The sequence below is a fragment of the Oncorhynchus keta genome, unplaced genomic scaffold (assembly GCF_023373465.1).
Source record: "Oncorhynchus keta strain PuntledgeMale-10-30-2019 unplaced genomic scaffold, Oket_V2 Un_scaffold_17580_pilon_pilon, whole genome shotgun sequence".
NCBI classification, from domain to species: Eukaryota; Metazoa; Chordata; class Actinopteri; order Salmoniformes; family Salmonidae; genus Oncorhynchus; species Oncorhynchus keta.
Window position 1 is genome coordinate 45,891 of NW_026290826.1, and position 13,608 is coordinate 59,498.

Genomic DNA, 13,608 nt, shown 5'->3' on the forward strand with positions numbered 1-13,608 from the left:
AGAGGGAGGAGAGAGGGAGGAGAGGGAGAGGGAGGGGAGGGAGAGGGAGAGGAGAGAGGGAGGGAGAGGGAGAGGGGAGGAGGAGAGGGGAGGGAGGGGAGAGGGAGAGGAGAGGGAGAGAGGGGGAGAGGGAGGGAGAGGGAGAGGGAGGGAGGGGAGGGGGGGAGGGAGGGGGAGGGAGGGAGGGAGGGAGGGAGGGGGAGAGGGAGGGGAGGAGAGAGGGGGGGGGGAGAGGCAGGGAGGGGAGGAGGGGAGAGAGGGAGAGGGAAGGGAGGGAGGAGGGAGGGAGGGAGAGAAAGAGAGAGAGAGAGAGGGAGGGGGAGAGGGAGGGAGGGAGAGAGGGAGAGAGAGAGAGGGGGAGAGAGAGGGGGGAGAAAGGGAGGGAGGGAGGGAGGGAGGGAGGGAGGGAGGGAGGGGAGGGGAGGGAAGAGAGAGAGAGGGAATGGAGAGGGAGAGAGGGAGGGAGGGGGAGAGGGAGGAGGGAGGGGGAGGGAGAGAGGAGAGGGAAATGGATGGGAGAGAGGGAGGGGAAGAGAGAGAGGGAGGGGAGGAGAGAGGGAGGGGGAGAGAGAGAGGGAGGGGAGAGAGAGGGAGGGAGGGAGAGAGAGAGAAAGAGGTAGGAAGAGAGAGAGAGTCATTGTGAGACAAGGATGCAGGAGGGCATACAGCAGCATCTCAGTTAGACTAACATAATGGTGGCATTACAGCAGCATCTCAGTTAGACTAACATAATGGTGTTATGGAACAGCAGCATCTCTGTTAGACTAACATAATGGTGTTACTCCATACAGCAGCATCCCAGGTAGACTAACATAATGGTGTCACTCCATACAGCAGCATCTCAGGTAGACTAACATAATGGTGTCACTCCATACAGCAGCATCTCAGGTAGACTAACATAATGGTGTCACTCCATACAGCAGCATCTCAGGTAGACTAACATAATGGTGTGACTCCATACAGCAGCATCTCAGGTAGACTAACATAATGGTGTCACTCAAAACAGCAGCATCCCAGGTAGACTAACATAATGGTGTTACTCCATACAGCAGCATCTCAGTTAGACTAACATAATGGTGTCACTCCATACAGCAGCATCTCAGGTAGACTAACATAATGGTGTTACTCCATACAGCAGCATCTCAGTTAGACTAACATAATGGTGTCACTCCATACAGCAGCATCTCAGTTAGACTAACATAATGGTGTCACTCCATACAGCAGCATCTCAGGTAGACTAACATAATGGTGTTACTCCATACAGCAGCATCTCAGTTAGACTAACATAATGGTGTCACTCCATACAGCAGCATCTCAGGTAGACTAACATAATGGTGTCACTCCATACAGCAGCATCTCAGGTAGACTAACATAATGGTGTCACTCCATACAGCAGCATCTCAGTTAGACTAAAATAATGGTGTTACTCCATACAGCAGCATCTCAGTTAGACTAAAATAATGGTGTCACTCCATACAGCAGCATCCCAGGTAGACTAACATAATGGTGTTACTCCATACAGCAGCATCTCAGTTAGACTAACATAATGGTGTGACTCCATACAGCAGCATCTCAGTTAGACTAACATAATGGTGTCACTCCATACAGCAGCATCTCAGTTAGACTAACATAATGGTGTCACTCCATACAGCAGCATCTCAGGTAGACTAACATAATGGTGTCACTCCATACAGCAGAATCTCAGGTAGACTAACATAATGGTGTCACTCCATACAGCAGCATCTCAGTTAGACTAACATAATGGTGTCACTCCATACAGCAGCATCTCAGTTAGACTAAAATAATGGTGTCACTCCATACAGCAGCATCTCAGTTAGACTAACATAATGGTGTCACTCCATACAGCAGCATCTCAGTTAGACTAACATAATGGTGTCACTCCATACAGCAGCATCTCAGTTAGACTAACATAATGGTGTCACTCCATACAGCAGCATCTCAGTTAGACTAAAATAATGGTGTTACTCCATACAGCAGCATCTCAGTTAGACTAAAATAATGGTGTCACTCCATACAGCAGCATCTCAGTTAGACTAAAATAATGGTGTTACTCCATACAGCAGCATCTCAGTTAGACTAAAATAATGGTGTTACTCCATACAGCAGCATCTCAGTTAGACTAACATAATGGTGTCACTCCATACAGCAGCATCTCAGGTAGACTAACATAATGGTGTTACTCCATACAGCAGCATCTCAGTTAGACTAAAATAATGGTGTTACTCCATACAGCAGCATCTCAGTTAGACTAAAATAATGGTGTTACTCCATACAGCAGCATCTCAGGTAGACTAAAATAATGGTGTTACTCCATACAGCAGCATCTCAGTTAGACTAAAATAATGGTGTTACTCCATACAGCAGCATCTCAGTTAGACTAAAATAATGGTGTCACTCCATACAGCAGCATCTCAGTTAGACTAAAATAATGGTGTTACTCCATACAGCAGCATCTCAGTTAGACTAACATAATGGTGTCACTCCATACAGCAGCATCTCAGGTAGACTAACATAATGGTGTCACTCCATACAGCAGCATCTCAGGTAGACTAACATAATGGTGTCACTCCATACAGCAGCATCTCAGGTAGACTAACATAATGGTGTTACTCCATACAGCAGCATCTCAGGTAGACTAACATAATGGTGTCACTCCATACAGCAGCATCTCAGTTAGACTAACATAATGGTGTTACTCCATACAGCAGCATCTCAGTTAGACTAACATAATGGTGTCACTCCATACAGCAGCATCTCAGGTAGACTAACATAATGGTGTTACTCCATACAGCAGCATCCCAGGTAGACTAACATAATGGTGTTACTCCATACAGCAGCATCTCAGGTAGACTAAAATAATGGTGTCACTCCATACAGCAGCATCTCAGTTAGACTAACATAATGGTGTCACTCCATACAGCAGCATCTCAGGTAGACTAACATAATGGTGTCACTCCATACAGCAGCATCTCAGTTAGACTAACATAATGGTGTTACTCCATACAGCAGCATCCCAGGTAGACTAAAATAATGGTGTTACTCCATACAGCAGCATCTCTGGTAGACTAACATAATGGTGTTACTCCATACAGCAGCATCTCAGTTAGACTAACATAATGGTGTCACTCCATACAGCAGCATCTCAGGTAGACTAACATAATGGTGTCACTCCATACAGCAGCATCTCAGGTAGACTAAAATAATGGTGTCACTCCATACAGCAGCATCTCAGTTAGACTAAAATAATGGTGTCACTCCATACAGCAGCATCTCAGTTAGACTAACATAATGGTGTCACTCCATACAGCAGCATCTCAGTTAGACTAACATAATGGTGTCACTCCATACAGCAGCATCTCAGTTAGACTAAAATAATGGTGTCACTCCATACAGCAGCATCTCAGTTAGACTAACATAATGGTGTCACTCCATACAGCAGCATCTCAGTTAGACTAACATAATGGTGTGACTCCATACAGCAGCATCTCAGTTAGACTAACATAATGGTGTCACTCCATACAGCAGCATCTCAGTTAGACTAACATAATGGTGTGACTCCATACAGCAGCATCTCAGTTAGACTAACATAATGGTGTCACTCCATACAGCAGCATCTCAGGTAGACTAACATAATGGTGTTACTCCATACAGCAGCATCCCAGGTAGACTAACATAATGGTGTCACTCCATACAGCAGCATCTCAGGTAGACTAACATAATGGTGTCACTCCATACAGCAGCATCCCAGGTAGACTAACATAATGGTGTCACTCCATACAGCAGCATCTCAGTTAGACTAACATAATGGTGTCACTCCATACAGCAGCATCTCAGTTAGACTAACATAATGGTGTCACTCCATACAGCAGCATCTCAGTTAGACTAACATAATGGTGTCACTCCATACAGCAGCATCTCAGGTAGACTAACATAATGGTGTTACTCCATACAGCAGCATCTCAGTTAGACTAACATAATGGTGTTACTCCATACAGCAGCATCTCAGGTAGACTAAAATAATGGTGTTACTCCATACAGCAGCATCTCAGTTAGACTAACATAATGGTGTCACTCCATACAGCAGCATCTCAGGTAGACTAACATAATGGTGTCACTCCATACAGCAGCATCTCAGGTAGACTAACATAATGGTGTCACTCCATACAGCAGCATCTCAGGTAGACTAACATAATGGTGTTACTCCATACAGCAGCATCTCAGGTAGACTAACATAATGGTGTCACTCCATACAGCAGCATCTCAGGTAGACTAACATAATGGTGTTACTCCATACAGCAGCATCTCAGGTAGACTAACATAATGGTGTCACTCCATACAGCAGCATCTCAGGTAGACTAACATAATGGTGTTACTCCATACAGCAGCATCCCAGGTAGACTAAAATAATGGTGTTACTCCATACAGCAGCATCTCAGGTAGACTAAAATAATGGTGTCACTCCATACAGCAGCATCTCAGTTAGACTAACATAATGGTGTCACTCCATACAGCAGCATCTCAGGTAGACTAACATAATGGTGTCACTCCATACAGCAGCATCTCAGTTAGACTAACATAATGGTGTTACTCCATACAGCAGCATCCCAGGTAGACTAAAATAATGGTGTTACTCCATACAGCAGCATCCCAGGTAGACTAACATAATGGTGTTACTCCATACAGCAGCATCTCAGTTAGACTAACATAATGGTGTCACTCCATACAGCAGCATCTCAGGTAGACTAACATAATGGTGTCACTCCATACAGCAGCATCTCAGGTAGACTAAAATAATGGTGTCACTCCATACAGCAGCATCCCAGTTAGACTAAAATAATGGTGTCACTCCATACAGCAGCATCCCAGTTAGACTAACATAATGGTGTCACTCCATACAGCAGCATCTCAGTTAGACTAACATAATGGTGTCACTCCATACAGCAGCATCCCAGTTAGACTAACATAATGGTGTCACTCCATACAGCAGCATCTCAGTTAGACTAACATAATGGTGTCACTCCATACAGCAGCATCTCAGTTAGACTAACATAATGGTGTGACTCCATACAGCAGCATCTCAGTTAGACTAACATAATGGTGTCACTCCATACAGCAGCATCTCAGTTAGACTAACATAATGGTGTGACTCCATACAGCAGCATCTCAGGTAGACTAACATAATGGTGTCACTCCATACAGCAGCATCTCAGGTAGACTAACATAATGGTGTTACTCCATACAGCAGCATCCCAGGTAGACTAACATAATGGTGTCACTCCATACAGCAGCATCTCAGGTAGACTAACATAATGGTGTCACTCCATACAGCAGCATCTCAGGTAGACTAACATAATGGTGTCACTCCATACAGCAGCATCTCAGTTAGACTAACATAATGGTGTCACTCCATACAGCAGCATCTCAGTTAGACTAACATAATGGTGTCACTCCATACAGCAGCATCTCAGTTAGACTAACATAATGGTGTCACTCCATACAGCAGCATCTCAGGTAGACTAACATAATGGTGTCACTCCATACAGCAGCATCTCAGTTAGACTAACATAATGGTGTTACTCCATACAGCAGCATCTCAGTTAGACTAACATAATGGTGTCACTCCATACAGCAGCATCTCAGTTAGACTAACATAATGGTGTCACTCCATACAGCAGCATCTCAGTTAGACTAACATAATGGTGTCACTCCATACAGCAGCATCTCAGGTAGACTAACATAATGGTGTCACTCCATACAGCAGCATCTCAGTTAGACTAACATAATGGTGTCACTCCATACAGCAGCATCTCAGGTAGACTAACATAATGGTGTCACTCCATACAGCAGCATCTCAGGTAGACTAACATAATGGTGTCACTCCATACAGCAGCATCCCAGGTAGACTAACATAATGGTGTTACTCCATACAGCAGCATCTCAGTTAGACTAACATAATGGTGTCACTCCATACAGCAGCATCTCAGTTAGACTAACATAATGGTGTTACTCCATACAGCAGCATCCCAGGTAGACTAACATAATGGTGTCACTCCATACAGCAGCATCTCAGGTAGACTAACATAATGGTGTCACTCCATACAGCAGCATCTCAGGTAGACTAACATAATGGTGTCACTCCATACAGCAGCATCCCAGTTAGACTAAAATAATGGTGTCACTCCATACAGCAGCATCTCAGTTAGACTAAAATAATGGTGTCACTCCATACAGCAGCATCTCAGTTAGACTAACATAATGGTGTCACTCCATACAGCAGCATCTCAGGTAGACTAACATAATGGTGTCACTCCATACAGCAGCATCTCAGTTAGACTAACATAATGGTGTCACTCCATACAGCAGCATCTCAGTTAGACTAACATAATGGTGTCACTCCATACAGCAGCATCTCAGTTAGACTAACATAATGGTGTCACTCCATACAGCAGCATCTCAGGTAGACTAACATAATGGTGTCACTCCATACAGCAGCATCTCAGGTAGACTAACATAATGGTGTCACTCCATACAGCAGCATCTCAGTTAGACTAACATAATGGTGTCACTCCATACAGCAGCATCTCAGTTAGACTAACATAATGGTGTTACTGCATACAGCAGCATCCCAGGTAGACTAACATAATGGTGTTACTCCATACAGCAGCATCTCAGGTAGACTAACATAATGGTGTCACTCCATACAGCAGCATCTCAGGTAGACTAACATAATGGTGTCACTCCATACAGCAGCATCCCAGGTAGACTAACATAATGGTGTCACTCCATACAGCAGCATCTCAGGTAGACTAACATAATGGTGTTACTCCATACAGCAGCATCTCAGTTAGACTAACATAATGGTGTCACTCCATACAGCAGCATCTCAGTTAGACTAACATAATGGTGTCACTCCATACAGCAGCATCTCAGTTAGACTAACATAATGGTGTCACTCCATACAGCAGCATCTCAGTTAGACTAACATAATGGTGTCACTCCATACAGCAGCATCTCAGTTAGACTAACATAATGGTGTCACTCCATACAGCAGCATCTCAGTTAGACTAACATAATGGTGTCACTCCATACAGCAGCATCTCAGTTAGACTAACATAATGGTGTCACTCCATACAGCAGCATCTCAGGTAGACTAACATAATGGTGTTACTCCATACAGCAGCATCTCAGTTAGACTAACATAATGGTGTTACTCCATACAGCAGCATCTCAGTTAGACTAACATAATGGTGTTACTCCATACAGCAGCATCTCAGTTAGACTAACATAATGGTGTCACTCCATCAGTAAGTGAACAGAAGATGCTTTAATGAAGAGGTTGGAGACCGATATTACCGTTAAACCCACGTTAACCAAACATTCACCCCCTATGACCCCATGTTAACCCCGTCGTGACCTCTAACCTCCTACCTGCACTTGGTCCACCCCTCCCCCAGGGCGACCCACAGGTGTCTTTCTTCTGCCGTCCCAGCTGAGTGCAGGAAGTCTATAGCCTCTATGACCCCATGTTAACCCCGTCGTGACCTCTAACCTCCTACCTGCACTTGGTCCACCCCTCCCCCAGGGTAACCCACAGGTGTCTTTCTTCTGCCGTCCCAGCTGAGTGCAGGAAGTCTATAGCCCCTATGACCCCATGTTAACCCCGTCGTGACCTCTAACCTCCTACCTGCACTTGGTCCACCCCTCCCCCAGGGCAACCCACAGGTGTCTTTCTTCTGCCGTCCCAGCTGAGTGCAGGAAGTCTATAGCCTCTATGGTCAACAGAGGAACCACCACGCTCTTAGCCAGCTCTGTCCCTCCAGAGGTCTGGATCACCTGGAGGAGAAGAGGTTAAACCATTATCCTCATCACTAACGACTAGGCTCTTAAACCATTACCCTAACCCTCACCACTAACTACTAGGCTCTTAAACCATTACCCTAACCCTCACCACTAACTACTAGGCTCTTAAACCATTACCCTAACCCTCACCACTAACTACTAGGCTCTTAAACCATTACCCTAACCCTCACCACTAACTACTAGGCTCTTAAACCATTACCCTAACCCTCACCACTAACTACTAGGCTCTTAAACCATTACCCTAACCCTCACCACTAACTACTAGGCTCTTAGCCAGCTCTGTCCCTCCAGAGGTCTGGATCACCTGGAGGAGAAGAGGTTAAACCATTATCCTCATCACTAACGACTAGGCTCTTAAACCATTACCCTAACCCTCATCACTAACCACTAGGCTCTTAAACCATTACCCTAACCACTAACTACTAGGCTCTTAGCCAGCTCTGTCCCTCCAGAGGTCTGGATCACCTGGAGGAGAAGAGTTTAAACCATTACCCTAACCCTCATCACTAACTACTAGGCTCTTAAACCATTACCCTAACCCTCACCACTAACTACTAGGCTCTTAGCCAGCTCTGTCCCTCCAGAGGTCTGGATCACCTGGAGGAGAAGAGTTTAAACCATTATCCTCATCACTAACGACTAGGCTCTTAAACCATTACCCTAACCCTCACCACTAACTACTAGGCTCTTAGCCAGCTCTGTCCCTCCAGAGGTCTGGATCACCTGGAGGAGAAGAGGTTAAACCATTATCCTCATCACTAACGACTAGGCTCTTAAACCATTACCCTAACCCTCACCACTAACTACTAGGCTCTTAAACCATTACCCTAACCCTCACCACTAACTACTAGGCTCTTAGCCAGCTCTGTCCCTCCAGAGGTCTGGATCACCTGGAGGAGAAGAGGTTAAACCATTATCCTCATCACTAACGACTAGGCTCTTAAACCATTACCCTAACCCTCACCACTAACTACTAGGCTCTTAAACCATTACCCTAACCCTCACCACTAACTACTAGGCTCTTAGCCAGCTCTGTCCCTCCAGAGGTCTGGATCACCTGGAGGAGAAGAGTTTAAACCATTATCCTCACCACTAACGACTAGGCTCTTAAACCATTACCCTAACCACTAACTCCTAGGCTCTTAAACCATTACCCTAACCCTCACCACTAACTACTAGGCTCTTAAACCATTACCCTAACCCTCACCACTAACTACTAGGCTCTTAAACCATTACCCTAACCCTCACCACTAACTACTAGGCTCTTAAACCATTACCCTAACCCTCACCACTAACTACTAGGCTCTTAAACCATTACCCTAACCCTCACCACTAACTACTAGGCTCTTAAACCATTACCCTAACCCTCACCACTAACTACTAGGCTCTTAAACCATTACCCTAACCACTAACTACTAGGCTCTTAAACCATTACCCTAACCCTCATCACTAACGACTAGGCTCTTAGCCAGCTCTGTCCCTCCAGAGGTCTGGATCACCTGGAGGAGAAGAGTTTAAACCATTATCCTCACCACTAACGACTAGGCTCTTAAACCATTACCCTAACCACTAACTCCTAGGCTCTTAAACCATTACCCTAACCCTCACCACTAACTACTAAGCTCTTAGCCAGCTCTGTCCCTCCAGAGGTCTGGATCACCTGGAGGAGAAGAGTTTAAACCATTATCCTCACCACTAACTACTAGGCTCTTAAACCATTACCCTAACCCTCACCACTAACTACTAGGCTCTTAAACCATTACCCTAACCCTCACCACTAACTACTAGCTCCAGAGGTCTGGATCACCTGGAGGAGAAGAGTTTAAACCATTATCCTCATCACTAACGACTAGGCTCTTAAACCATTACCCTAACCCTCACCACTAACTACTAGGCTCTTAAACCATTACCCTAACCCTCACCACTAATGGCTCTTAAACCATTACCCTAACCCTCACCACTAACTACTAGGCTCTTAAACCATTATCCTCATCACTAACGACTAGGCTCTTAAACCATTACCCTAACCCTCACCACTAACTACTAGGCTCTTAAACCATTATCCTAACCCTCACCACTAATGAATAGGCTCTTAAACCACTACCCTAACCCTCACCACTAACTACTAGGCTCTTAAACCATTACCCTAACCCTCACCACTAACTACTAGGCTCTTAAACCATTAACCTAACCCTCACCACTAACTACTAGGCTCTTAAACCATTACCCTAACCCTCACCACTAACTACTAGGCTCTTAAACCATTACCCTAACCCTCACCACTAACTACTAGGCTTAAACCATTACCCTAACCCTCACCACTAACTACTAGGCTCTTAAACCATTACCCTAACCCTCACCACTAACTACTAGGCTCTTAAACCATTACCCTAACCCTCACCACTAACTACTAGGCTCTTAAACCATTATCCTCATCACTAACGACTAGGCTCTTAAACCATTACCCTAACCCTCATCACTAACGACTAGGCTCTTAGCCAGCTCTGTCCCTCCAGAGGTCTGGATCACCTGGAGGAGAAGAGTTTAAACCATTATCCTCACCACTAACGACTAGGCTCTTAAACCATTACCCTAACCCTCACCACTAACTACTAGGCTCTTAAACCATTACCCTAACCCTCACCACTAACTACTAGGCTCTTAAACCATTACCCTAACCCTCACCACTAACGACTAGGCTCTTAAACCATTACCCTCACCACTAACTACTAGGCTCTTAAACCATTACCCTAAACCTCACCACTAACTACTAGGCTCTTAAACCATCCTAACCCTCACCACTCATGAATAGGCTCTTAAACCAACCTAACCCTCACCACTAACTACTAGGCTCTTAAACCATTACCCTAACCTCACCACTAACTACTAGGCTATTAAACCATTACCCTAACCCTCACCACTAACTACTAGGCTCTTAAACCATTACCCTAACCCTCACCACTAACTACTAGGCTCTTAAACCATTACCCTAACCCTCACCACTAACTACTAGGCTCTTAAACCATTACCCTAACCCTCACCACTAACTACTAGGCTCTTAAACCATTACCCTAACCCTAACCCTCACCACTAACCCCTAGGCTCTTAGCCAGCTCTGACCCTCCAGAGGTCTGGATCACCTGGAAGGTTGTGGGGACGGAGTGGAGTGGAATCTGGCTTAACCATGCATAACAGAGCAGAGCAGTCTGTCTCTCACCATCCTGACTGGTGTGAACAGGAACATAACATGGAATAACAGAGTAGAGCAGTCTTTCTCTCACCATCCTGAGTGGTGTGAACAGGAAGTGGACCAGATCATCAGCGCTGGGGTTCTGGATGTGGGACTTCAACTTCCCCTGGAGGAGACATGGAAAGTCATACAAATGTAAAATAATGTTAGATGTTTTTTGTGTGTTATTTTTACAGTTAAAGTATATATTAAATAACATCATTCATCTTTGGTGTCTTACCAGCAGGTTGAAGGCATGTTTGAACTTCTGGAAACAGTCAACAAACTCCTCCTGAGTGGGAGGCTTGGCTCGCAGTGTTAGCACTCCCTCTGGTGGACAGAGAGAGACATGACATGTAACACAGTATTACAGTAGGACAGTCCCTAGTCTAGTACACACAGTATTACAGTAGGACAGTCACTAGTCACTAGTCTAGTACATACAGTATTACAGTAGGATAGTCCCTAGTCTAGTACATACAGTATTACAGTAGGACAGTCACTAGTCTAGTACACACAGTATTACAGTAGGACAGTCACTAGTCACTAGTCTAGTACATACAGTATTACAGTAGGACAGTCACTAGTCACTAGTCTAGTACATACAGTATTACAGTAGGACAGTCACTAGTCACTAGTCTAGTACATACAGTATTACAGTAGGACAGTCACTAGTCACTAGTCTAGTACATACAGTATTACAGTAGGACAGTCACTAGTCACTAGTCTAGTACATACAGTATTACAGTAGGACAGTCACTAGTCACTAGTCTAGTACACACAGTATTACAGTAGGACAGTCACTAGTCCCTAGTCTAGTACATACAGTATTACAGTAGGACAGTCCCTAGTCTAGTACATACAGTATTACAGTAGGACAGTCCCTAGTCTAGTACATACAGTATTACAGTAGGACAGTCACTAGTCACTAGTCTAGTACATACAGTATTACAGTAGGACAGTCCCTAGTCTAGTACATACAGTATTACAGTAGGACAGTCACTAGTCACTAGTCTAGTACATACAGTATTACAGTAGGACAGTCACTAGTCACTAGTCTAGTACATACAGTATTACAGTAGGACAGTCACTAGTCACTAGTCTAATACATACAGTATTACAGTAGGACAGTCACTAGTCACTAGTCACTAGTCTAGTACATACAGTATTACAGTAGGACAGTCACTAGTCACTAGTCTAGTACATACAGTATTACAGTAGGACAGTCACTAGTCACTAGTCTAGTACATACAGTATTACAGTAGGACAGTCACTAGTCACTAGTCTAGTACATACAGTATTACAGTAGGACAGTCACTAGTCACTAGTCTAGTACATACAGTATTACAGTAGGACAGTCACTAGTCACTAGTCTAGTACATACAGTATTACAGTAGGACAGTCACTAGTCTAGTACATACAGTATTACAGTAGGACAGTCACTAGTCACTAGTCTAGTACATACAGTATTACAGTAGGACAGTCACTAGTCTAGTACATACAGTATTACAGTAGGACAGTCACTAGTCACTAGTCTAGTACATACAGTATTACAGTAGGACAGTCCCTAGTCTAGTACATACAGTATTACAGTAGGACAGTCCCTAGTCTAGTACATACAGTATTACAGTAGGACAGTCACTAGTCTAGTACATACAGTATTACAGTAGGACAGTCACTAGTCTAGTACATACAGTATTACAGTAGGACAGTCCCTAGTCTAGTACATACAGTATTACAGTAGGACAGTCACTAGTCACTAGTCTAGTACATACAGTATTACAGTAGGACAGTCACTAGTCACTAGTCTAGTACATACAGTATTACAGTAGGACAGTCACTAGTCACTAGTCTAGTACATACAGTATTACAGTAGGACAGTCACTAGTCTAGTACATACAGTATTACAGTAGGACAGTCACTAGTCTAGTACATACAGTATTACAGTAGGACAGTCCACTAGTCTAGTACATACAGTATTACAGTAGGACAGTCACTAGTCTAGTACATACAGTATTACAGTAGGACAGTCACTAGTCACTAGTCTAGTACATACAGTATTACAGTAGGACAGTCACTAGTCACTAGTCACTAGTCTAGTACATACAGTATTACAGTAGGACAGTCACTAGTCACTAGTCTAGTCTAGTACATACAGTATTACAGTAGGACTAGTCACTAGTCACTAGTCACTAGTCTAGTACATACAGTATTACAGTCACTAGTCACTAGTCTAGTACATACAGTATTACAGTCACTAGTCACTACAGTCACTAGTCACTAGTCTAGTACATACAGTATTACAGTAGGACTAGTCACTAGTCACTAGTCACTAGTCTAGTACATACAGTATTACAGTAGGACAGTCACTAGTCACTAGTCTAATACATACAGTATTACAGTAGGACAGTCACTAGTCACTAGTCACTAGTCTAGGATAGTCGTTGTACACATACAGTATTACAGTAGGACAGTCACTAGTCACTAGTCTAAGTACA

General features: G+C 44.2%; 1 protein-coding gene across 9 annotated transcripts in view; it reads right to left on the reverse strand.

Moving 5' to 3' along the window:
* Positions 1-13,608, reverse strand: part of eps8a (epidermal growth factor receptor pathway substrate 8a) — a 175,792-nt gene that overhangs the window by 28,844 nt on the left and 133,340 nt on the right. For all 9 annotated transcript variants that reach the window (XM_052514481.1, XM_052514476.1, XM_052514479.1 and 6 more), the window contains 3 exons: positions 11,352-11,440; positions 11,163-11,237; positions 7,706-7,854 (listed from right to left, as the gene is read on the reverse strand). In XM_052514481.1, coding sequence (XP_052370441.1) covers positions 7,706-7,854; positions 11,163-11,237; positions 11,352-11,440 — 313 coding nt within the window. The remainder of the gene's footprint in view (positions 1-7,705; positions 7,855-11,162; positions 11,238-11,351; positions 11,441-13,608) is intronic.